Below are 11062 nucleotides of genomic sequence, written 5' to 3' on the forward strand. Positions count from 1 at the left end.
TTAATATTTGAAGGTTCTAATTGCCTTATGTAGTGGACTCACTTAGTGCTGTTTTGTTCTTCAATAAACGTAATACTCAAACATGTCACCCATCATTGCAGTTGCTCATCTTAATCCCCGCCAGTCTAACTCCGACTCAGATTAAGACGGACATCAGTAATACACTGAAATCCATTAACAGTGTCCTCCATTGGGACACCTTTGTTAAAGCTGTTAAGCTCAGGTGTTAATACGCAACCTGCTGGAGCTGCAGTCTCCTGGGGAAGGTGTATGGATGGAAGGAGCAGGGCTTCCCACGGGTGTTCGTCTCGTAGAGTCCTCTTTATTTTCTTATGAAGAGAAACAAAACATTTGTTTTCGTGGGATATGCAGACATTGAACACAAGCTGCATTGTACAGTGTAACGCATTAAAAATGGCAATTGAGTGAAATTTTATTAAAAATTATTTTTAAAAACATATTTGAGTCCCAACTGGATGCTTTTATTATTCCCCAAAAAGGACACTTGAAAAATCTGCCTTATCACCTTACCACTACTTATACTCCATTGCAGCAAGTTGGTAATTATGGTGCAATATTTTTAGTAATTTGTCAATTCTATTAATTTTATTTCAATAAAATCAAATAAATTATTAAATTCAATTAAAATACATAAATAATAATATAAGACAATTTAAAAATAGGATAAAATATGATGACTTTGTAGCAACAAAAGTGTTTACCGTAATAACTACACTGTCATGGATTATGTGTCCGCATAATTATAGCTGCGCTGACGTTCTGATCAAGTAACGGAATGACGTCACACCATTTGACGTCGGTTAACACTTCCACTCATTTTTTGGGATCCACTCCTCTTGAACCAATTCAGTTTTCCTACGCGTAAACAAATGAATACGGTACTTCTATCACGTATTTTCAGAATATGCCGTGAAATGTTTCTTTTCCACCAATTTGCTTCTAGGAAGTATCTTTATTAGTTTGTGAACGTATAATATTCTAGTGTTGGAACGAAGCTGTCACGCCCAGTGGAGAACTGTTCAAAATAAACGATTCGTTCATCACTCGCACACTTCCGAACGCCTGTCGCTGTTGTCCGGAAAGCTAGTTTTAGACAGGCAGTTAGCTAGGAAGTGACAAAAACGCTCTTTGTTAACTAATGTCGCTAATAAATTAAACGGAATTGGTTGCTGTTGATACGAGAATTGGAGCGAGGAATCCATCTGAACTGACAGGTAGGTGGACAATTACAGAAGTGTTCTTCTTCCTCCTCTTGCTATCACCAGACTATAGAACTACACATGCTAACGCCAAAGTAACTCATCGGGACAATAATAAATATTTTCCTGTCCGCCTGACAGCTACATGTTATATAGATTGCGGAAACAAACATGGCTTGTTTGTACCCGTCTCGACTATGTGTACAAAATTAGATGTGGTGCGTGTGATTACCTCCGACTATCCTTCAAGCATTGTTTGGGATTGTTTGGGCATCATTAGCACAAATTGTTTAGCTACGGAATACATTGCTAACACAAATTAGCAAACAAGTCCCTTGGGCTCCCTTGTTGATGGCCAGACGAAGATAATAGCGACTGCTTAACATCATTGCTAACTTCCTCTCATAAATAACCCGCAATACAGTAATTCCTAGTGTGTCGTTTTTTGTGGAAAACCTGTTTACGACTTTCTGAATACGAGTTTTAACGTTATTAGAGCCGTTTGAGACAAAAGGAAGACTCTGTGTTCCCCAGGGGAGCATAGTGAGTGGCGGACAGGAAGTTACGTCAGGGGTTCACAGCGTTAAGTTTCTTCTTGTGTTTTTATTAGCGTTTATGTGCCTCATTGAACATTACAGTAGCATTACTGACACCTAGCGGTCAGTGTAGAATACTGCGTCAGCATCTTTGAATGTGTATTTTCAATGCCTTATATTTGTATTTTACTTCATTTAGTCATTAATATGCTTAATTCCGGAAAACAAAATGTAAAAATTTGCTTCAATATGCAATTATTTAAAATAATTGGCTGTATTCAAACATGAAATTACATGATTTATTCATTGATATATTTTTGGACAACCGTGATAGTTAACTTAGTGTTGAATTAATACCTAATCTGACATTGTGATTAAAACTCAGCATTATTGTCTTAGTTCTTGCAGTTGATCGTGTTATGTTTACTGTCATGCTAGTGTAGTGAATTCCACATTTCTGTTGGTCTTGCAGATTTGAGATGGAAGGAGATGAGTGCAGCTTCCCCCCAGACTCATCAGATGACCACTCGCAAAGAGGAAGTGTTGCTTCTTCTGCCCTGCTCTCCCACTGTATGTGCAGAATTTGAAATATGTTCATATTTATCGCCTGCTTGTTTACGTTTGAATGCTGTTTTTCCCATTCCAGCTCAAGATGTGCTTGTCTACCTATTTGGCGACAGCGTGGTGCACTTATCCGTGGAAGGGCTGGGCAGCGTCACTGTGCAGGAGTTGGGCCGCTCTGTCCGAGAAGCCCTTCAGGCTCCAGAGTGTGCTCAGGATGCTTTTGCTCTCTGGTTGTCTTCCCCTTTGCTTGGTAAATACATTTTTCGGTCTGTGAACCTCATGGCTTTATCGCTACTGGGACTCTGTTTCATCTTTTAGAGTTCCAGAGTTAAATTGTCACCTTTCTAAAAGCTTTATTAACCGTACAGGAAGTATATTACGATCATCCCTTTGTTTATCGCAGTTCCACACCCAGTCTTTTACAATGTTTATGACCTTGTAAATATATATTTTAGATGTTTAATGTGATTTTAGTGACATATTTTCCAACCAAATTTTGAAAAATAAAGCCCAATCTGTGACGATACATTTAGGCTGGGTCCCTCGCCTGCTACTCCAAATAAACCGCATCACGCCAACCTCCTTTTTCCATTCTCGCAGAGCTACAGTTAAAAACACGGCATCAGCCGTACAAGCTGTGTCGCCAGTGGCAAGACCTGCTGTATCGCTTCACCGAAGCCTCAGAAGAAGACATCTCACAAGGTGAAAAATATCGCTGGTGTCCACGCTGTTCATTTAGACGAGATAGGAGAATATTAGCCTCATATTGATAGCAATGATAACATGTCCTCATTGTTTTTCTTTTCTTTCTTCAGATGAGCCATGCCTCCAATATCGTCGCAATGTCTTTTATCCTAAATCTAAAGAGCTGCAGGTATTTGTGAGATTTACGCATACACAAGCATTTTTGGTTACATTTTGTGTGGGGGGGGGGCACAGTCCACGGTTTTGGGTCTTTACTCGCATGATTTGTAATCATTCCTTAACTTTGCTTTGCAGATAGAAGACGAGGGAGTGCTGCGTCTCCTCTATGAGGAGGCCAAGGGCAACATCCTGACGGGAAGATACCCCTGCGATCCCGAACACTGGGCCGCTCTCGGAGCCTTGTCGCTTGCCGTTGATGAGGGAACGGGCCTGGATGGCCAGACGGTGACGGCCACTATACGGTATGGGTGTAAAGAAACATAAAATTGGTGGAGATGCTGTATCAGCATCGGCTTTCTTACGTGCTGGTATCTTTAGGACAGTTTCTGGCAAAAATCGAAAAAGTATTATGAATTAAGTTGAAATCTCCGCTTGGGCATCTCTGTGTGGAGTTTGCATGTCCTCCCGATTCATGCGTGGCTCTGCTCCGGGTATTCGACTTTCTTCCCCCATTCCAAAAACATGCTAGCTTCTTTTAGACTCTAAATTGTCCACAGGTATGAATGTGGGTGGGAATAATGTTTGTGTGTCCTGCCATTGGCTGGCCACCAGTCCAGGCTGTACCCCGCCTCTCGTCCAAAGACAGCTGGGATAGGCTCCAGCATAACCAGCACCCTAACGAGGATAAGCGGTATAGAAAAATGAATGAATGGATGGATTATGAATGAAACCTCCATAGGTAGCGCTGTGTAGTAGAATGTATGGGGGAAATACTAGTTGTGTTATATACTGTCTGTATTTTTATATGTTCCTCGATCCGCAGAGAGAAGAAGCTGTCTTCTTTTGTACCGGCGCACGTGGCCATGGGGGGTGGGGGTTTATTCTCCACGCTGAGAGGGAAGCTGAGCCGCCAGGCAGGGCTGGAACAGAACCTGCTGGAGGAATACGGAAAGATCAACACGTCTGCTGGAGACCCTCAGCAGCTTCTGCAGCGCTACCTCAGCACGTGTCACATGCTGCCTTACTACGGGTAAGAGATTTGAAGTATGAAAAAAAAAATGTGACCAACTTTGAGTGTGCCAACAGATGCGCTTTCTTTGACGGCGAGATCGACAAACCCGTCCAAGGCATCCTCAAGAGGGGGAAACGCAAAGCTGTCAACGTTGGAATCTGCCTGGAGGGAGTTTATGTGATGGATGTTAAAGAGAAGGTGGAAGGGGGGGGGCGCTTGATTTTGTCTGCCGTGTCTGCCCCACCCGGCCCCTGAAATGACAGATTACCCTCTCTTGAACGCACGTTGCAGCACGTGTTGCTCGGCCTGCGCTTCAGCGAGCTCTCCTGGGACCACAGCTACCCCGAGGAGGAGGGCGACTCGCACATTCTGTGGCTGGAGTTTGATGGCGATGAAGACGGCACCCCGGTCAACAAGTTGCTGAAGATTTACTCCAAACAAGTGAGGAAAAATGTTTCATCGCAGACACAAAAACGTTGAAATATGATTCATCAACTTTGCTTAAGTTATTTCATGTCTAGAGGGCTCATAAGTCCTAAACATGGCGATGCGTTCACTGACCGCCCTAAATGAAAGTTTGTCTGCTGGACAGGCAGAGCTCATGAGCGGCTTCATCGAGTTCTGCGTGGAGCTGAGGTCGGCGTCTGAGGAAGGAGGCGCCACGCAAACGGACGGCGAGGCGGGCGTCTCCCAACAAGCGTCCGCCCAAGAAGGCGGCAGCAAGAACGGACGCGGGGGACGGCGAGGGATGCTGCGTCGGCAGAACAGCGTGGTGTGCAGCCGGGTCCATTCCCTTCATACCATCAACTACGTGGACAACGGTGAGTGATCCCGCTTTCCGACGCAGACGCACGTCATTGTCGCGGTTAGACGACGTCAGAAACCTTGTGTGTTCGTTCCTTCCAGGAAAAGAAATCAAATGCTTAAAGCCAAAAAGAGCCGCATCCTTTTTCACCCGCCAAGTGTCCGCACCCATGTACTCTTCTGTGCAAGTGACAGAAAGTCTGGAGCAAGGTTAGACTCGTACGTCAGCACTGCCCTCCCGCTCCAAGACCAAAACTCCACTGAAATTTATGGGAGGAATTTCACTGATATGAACGTACAAAGGACCAAGCAAGGAAATCTTAGTGTGACCATATTTATCTTCAAGCTGTGTATATTTTGTGGATATAGTATTGTGGGGGGGTGGGGTCTAACATACGTGTTTATAAGGTGACAAGCAAAACAAAGAAAAATCTAAATCCATGCCAGACCAGCCGTAGAGAAACTGTCAAAAGCAGGAGTGTCTAAAGTGTGACCCGTGGCACTGTCCTAAAAATACAATGACGCAAGAAATCTAAAAAAATACATGACTAAACAACAGCAAAAATGGAAAAACATAAAGTAAAAATATTTAGAGAAAATCTAAATAGAAAGTCACAATTTTATGGGAATAACGCCATATGAAAATAAAATTGTAATTTTAATTTAAACTAAAATAATAAAGTCACAATATTATGAAAAGAACATTTACAGGAAGACATAGTTGGACAATAAAAAAATGCAATTTTACAAAAATAGTCAAAATATGAAGAGAATAAACGTGTAATATAATGAGGAAGAATAATGTCATTTTAGTAGCATAGAGTTGAAATATTACAATTTTTTGACGTCGTAATTTTCTACCGCTTATCCGGGTATGCTGGAGCCTATCCCAGCTGACTTTGGGCGACCGGTAGACCATTCATACCTATGGCCAATGAAGCTAACATGTTTTTGGAATGTGGGGTGCGGGAACCGGAGTACCTGCAGAACATGCAGGTGCCCAAACCCAGGTCTTCCCGATCTCCTGACTGTGTGGCCTACATGCTAACCATGTGCGGCCCACAAATACGGCAAAATTTAAGGTTAGTGGAAAAATGTTATAAAAGTCAAAATATCACAAAAATTAAATGTATTATTTGTAAAAAGAAAGCAAAAATTCCTCAATTCCCCAATTCTCCAAAAGTGGCAAAGTTCATACTAGTACTTACACTTTTTCACGTATCCCAAATATCAAAGTGGCCCTGCGGTGAAAACCATTTGGACACCCCTGCTCAAGATCTTTTTGACATTTCTGTCTATGTTGAAAACATCATAAGAGTGGACCTCCAATCAGAAAGATCAGGGACACCCCATGGTGGACTCATTTGGTTTTTGCACATTTTTGTTGAAAATGTCTGGCGCCCCCTATGGGTTGTACTCAGCATGCTGCCAAATGGTCAATGGTCTACGCACATGCCTCTGCAAAATCCTTTTGCAACCGACACGCTTGTCAGGCCCATAAAAGGTGCGTGTCAGATTCCGTGGTGATTCCTGACATTTCAAGCCAACATGACTTAGGGGTCAAAGCCGTGTTTTGCCTAATTTTCACAACGGTGCAACTCTTCCTTTGCGACTCTTGCTCGGCTCACTTTGCAGTTGAACCCACGATAGGACAACTCACCGTCAGGAAGCGCAGGAACCAAGGCTTCCATGTCCGTATTCTGCTTCCTCGACTCGTGCCTTCCGCATACAGCGAACGCGTGCTGGCGGCGTCCAGTCAGGCGGGTGGCAAAATGTCTTTTATAAACAACATGAGATATTCACGCAATCATTTCATCCACGTAAGTCGGTTTGGAAACTGACTTTTTTGAGTATATTATTGAAAACCTTTTATGCTGCAAGTCATATTTCATTTTTATGCTAATTTGCCGCAGGTGTTGTTGCTAGCTAACCCGATGCATGACACATTGTAGAGTAGGCATTCCAACACGTCATGTGATCATTTACTCTTAATGCTGCACTCGTCCTCTGTTTCCTTCAAATCTTATCAGCTTTTATTATGAATATACATAAAAAATAGTTTTGTTTGCATATTTCCCCATCAATGGTTATGCAGAAGCGTCAAGTGCCTTTTGCCTTACGTCTTGTGTTCCGTTTTGTATCCAGATGGCTGTTTATAGCGCTCGGAAACCATAAATGGACATGTTTTTGTTTCACAAGTGAGCTGCGCTTTCATGGTTAGCACTGTCCGAGAGGGATTGGGTTGTTTCGGAGGAAAGGGTGCGGCGTCGCTTGTCGAAATACGTCCTTCTGCTGAGCCTATGTCTCTGCATTGTATGTATGTACGTATGTATGTATGTATCGGCGCGTGTGGAGTTGCTTCGTTCCATTAGAAATGCTGCTCAGCGTGTGTGGATGTGTGACGTCACCGGGACAGCATGACAAAAGAAATTGCTCTGTTTTTACATTTAGCTTACTGTATATACGTATCTTCTAGCGCATATGACTGTTGGACATACTTCAACTTACCTACAGCTAACTGACCCCTGGATGTATCAACGCCACGGAATGGCATTTTATCCTTACAAACTCATTTGAAAATGCTTTTGTAGGGCTTTGTTACATTCTTGCAATATTGTCCCAGATACAGTATTAAAATCTGTTGTCTGAGTTTCAATCTTTGACCAATAAAAGTTGCTTTATTTTTTTTGCTCATTATGTCTTTCCATATCATATCTCGCTGCAAAGCACAGCCCATCTTAATAGTCCTGACTTATTATTATGGGCCTGCAAGCGAAGTGCAGCCCGTCTCAATAGTCCTTGTACTTGTGATGGTTATTACGGGCCTGCAAGCAAAGCACAGTCCATCTTAATAGTCCCCGTACTTATGATTATTGTTATGGGCCTGCCAGCAAAGCACAGTCCATCTTAATAGTCCCCGTACTTATTATTGTTATGGGCCTGCAAGCAAAGCACAGTCCATCTTAATGGTCCCCGTACTTGTGATTATTGTTATGGGCCTGCAAGCAAAGTCCATCTTAATAGTCCCCGTACTTAAGTTTATTGTTATGGGCCTGCAGGCAAAGTCCATCTTAATAGTCCCCGTACTTATGATTATTGTTATGGGCCTGCAAGCAAAGCACAGTCCATCTTAATAGTCCCCGTACTTATGATTATTGTTATGGGCCTGCAAGCAAAGCACAGTCCATCTTAATAGTGCTCATAGTTATTACTACGTGCTTGCTAGCAAAGCACTACTAATACTTGTAGCGAGATCTTGCCACTTCATCCAGCTTCAACAGTCACATCAGGCCCCCTTTTTTATAGCCGCCTCAGGCAATGCCTGTATCAAAAAAATTACAACTTTATTCTTGTAAATTTATGACTGTATTCTCAAAATTTCAGATTATTATAATACTCTAACAGGCATTGTCTAAGACAGCTTTTTTTTTTTTTTTAGATTTGTTGTAAATTGACAACTTTATTCTATATATCTCAGATAATTTTTTCAATGTAGCCCCAATACTCCGCCGTACTAAATGAGAAATTGCCCACAGTACTGCCGGTGTGGTCCTTTTAGTCCTGGCCTTTTATTTTTTTTTTTCTACCAGCATTTTATAGTCATTCCACAAAGATGTAAAACATACACAGCAGCGGAATTGATGAACATGTAGGTCAGCAGCACACACACGGAAAAGGAACCGCCGCAACTAAGTGTGCTGACCAGCGAGTTGGTCAAGCCCGTCAACACGTTTGAGAGCAGGAAAAATAACAACTGATTCCTGCTGACGGCTTGAAGAAGACACAACCTTTCCATCTCATCTCTCTTTTTCCTGCCGTCTGACTTTGAACTCCACGCCGACGGTACAAAGCTGCAGCCAGAGGCGGCCTGGGAAAAGAGAACAATCAAGTCAACTAAAGCGATGCAGGATAGAAAAAGCAGCGATTGAGCGACGCTCCAGAGGCAGAAGGGCAAATTAGCCAAGCGGCGAGACACCGGCTCCACAAAAGTCTGACATGTGCACAAAGCAGCAAATAAGAGCAGAGTAGCCATAAGGAGGTTGAAGACGGCTCTGAGCCAGTCTCGAACGCGGGATCTGGGCTGCATCACGTAGCACCCGATCTGCACTCCTGCCATGTAGATGGCAACGTAACCCGCGATGGAGAATAGCCCCTCCTTGTTAGCATGCAGGAAGTCCTTTCCTCGGTCTTCGTTGTGCATGATGAAAGCCTTCAGGCCCGTTGTCTCCAAAGTGTACTGATAAACGCCACAGATGAGAAGACACAAAAGCCACGACTTTCTTGCCGGAACTACAACCAAAAGCATGGAGGTCAGAACTCTGACAATGGCCAGCGTGAAGAAAAAGTTCCAGTGGACGCCATATTCAGTCACATGTTCTTGGTAGCTGCTGGTTTTGACAAAGACAAGTCGTGCCGCACCGAGGACGACCAGGGGCCACACGGACAGGAGCTGCTTGGAGATGTGTTTCATCTTGGATGCGGGCACGTTCCTCCCACGTGCTTCTGGGCAGACCAGACCGTTGGCCAGGACAAACGCTCCAACCCCAAAGTCCATCACGCCAGTTCCGTACATTTCCGTTTTAGCGTATCTCCTCGGGAAGACTCTAAAGTCCACGGCGAGAATACTGATGGCCGTTTGCACGTTCACCATCACTCGGAAGACGGTCACAAAGGGAACCTGTTTGAAGTGAACGGTCCTGTCGAGGAAGGCGCTGAGAGTGGTCCTCCGGCACGCTGGGCGGCAGATGCGGCAAAGCGCACATGACAGCACAAAGGTGAAGCTCAAGACCACCTGAAGAAGAACATCGCTCAGGACGGTGCACGACAGCACCAGGGGGAGGACCAGCGCTGAGAAATCCAGAAGCAGATGAGAAATGCGCGGGAACGGCAGAGGGAGACGACCCTTGGCTCGATGGTGCAGGATCAGGATGAGCGCTCGATTGAGGATGCACAGCGGGGTGAGAAATGAGCCCACTGCCACTTCCTGTAAAGTTGTCCCGTTGAGATTACTGACAAAAGCTTCTTTCAGCTCCTTCTCAGACAGGTCCTGCAAACACGAAAATAACAAATTCATCATAAAAAGCACTCTACAACATGGAGGCTACAAGCCACGCCCCACACACTTACTCACATGAGCCAAGTTTGTTGTCAGTTAAGATAGTGATTTGGCAAAGTTTAGCTACTAATGTTACATAGCCTGTGGTAAGCACAAAACAATGCACGTGCCTCATATTTATAGTTCAATCTGTTCTTTTAAACAACTATATCGGTAACATTAACACTGGCGTTCTTATAATGTTTGGTTGGAGGCGAAAATGTGTAGTTTGGAGATTTCAGGTGGTTGTGTTTACTTTCGCTTTCGCTTATCGATTAGGAACTTGCCACGTCTAAAGCCTGGAAACGCCTCCTGATAAATGAAGGATCACTAGCTAGCTAACATAACCTTTATGTATTACCCAAAGCACTTACCATTATGTTGCCAAAAATCCAGGGCTCATGTATGTTCTTGCATGACAAGTAGGAGTGCTACACGCCTGTTTCCGTGTTCTCAAGCGGCGCGTTTCAGGCGCCTCGGATATCTGGATACTTCCGGTTCACGGTACCGGTACAGTTCTTGGGATTCGACATGCAGTTATTCGCTGCATAATTGGCTTTTTAAGTTATTTTCTAATTAGTAACAATCATTTCAAAAGAGCGACATGTGTTAACTGTTCATAGTGTAAAGATACAGCTTAACAAAAGCTTACAGTACAATACATTTAAACAATACAGTTTAAATTATAAAACTATACGGTGATATATATTTGCGAGAAGTGATTAACAGCTATCGGCCATCATAAAACGATCGCTCTCTACTTACTACGAGCACGCTGGTAGAATAAAATGTGTTTGACAACATCCGCCATTTTGGTGACGCTTGTGTAACGTCATCAATAAGGGCGGGAATGAGCGTGTGTACTTCAGGAGCTCAGGAGGCATTCCGGCAGGCCAACCGAGCGGTTGTCCTTGAGGGGTGTTTTAGGTAGCAATGGCAAAAGTAGTGATTGGTTATTATTTTGATT

At 43.7% G+C, this 11062-nt stretch overlaps 2 protein-coding genes across 2 annotated transcripts; one reads left to right on the top strand and one right to left on the bottom strand.

The window, feature by feature from the left end:
- Positions 1-82: 82 nt before the first annotated feature.
- Positions 83-5920, top strand: frmd8 (FERM domain containing 8). The gene is made up of 11 exons (XM_058086926.2): positions 83-1235; positions 2229-2326; positions 2403-2570; positions 2921-3022; positions 3136-3194; positions 3320-3486; positions 4008-4214; positions 4271-4394; positions 4488-4637; positions 4789-5017; positions 5103-5920. Exons 2-11 carry the CDS (start codon positions 2236-2238, stop codon positions 5213-5215), a joined length of 1410 nt encoding a protein of 469 aa, XP_057942909.2. The 5' UTR covers positions 83-1235; positions 2229-2235; the 3' UTR covers positions 5216-5920.
- A 2145-nt stretch (positions 5921-8065) lies between these two features.
- LOC131138202 (glucosaminyl-phosphatidylinositol-acyltransferase PIGW) lies at positions 8066-10635 on the bottom strand. Its single transcript, XM_058086925.2, has 2 exons — positions 10470-10635; positions 8066-10047 (listed from the first exon to the last, which is right to left on the bottom strand). Exons 1-2 carry the CDS (start codon positions 10470-10472, stop codon positions 8584-8586), a joined length of 1467 nt encoding a protein of 488 aa, XP_057942908.2. The 5' UTR covers positions 10473-10635; the 3' UTR covers positions 8066-8583.
- Positions 10636-11062: the final 427 nt, after the last annotated feature.

Source organism: Doryrhamphus excisus, linkage group LG21 (assembly GCF_037039965.1).
Source record: "Doryrhamphus excisus strain RoL-2023G ecotype Guam linkage group LG21, RoL_Dexc_Guam_v1.1, whole genome shotgun sequence".
NCBI lineage: Eukaryota > Metazoa > Chordata > Actinopteri > Syngnathiformes > Syngnathidae > Doryrhamphus > Doryrhamphus excisus.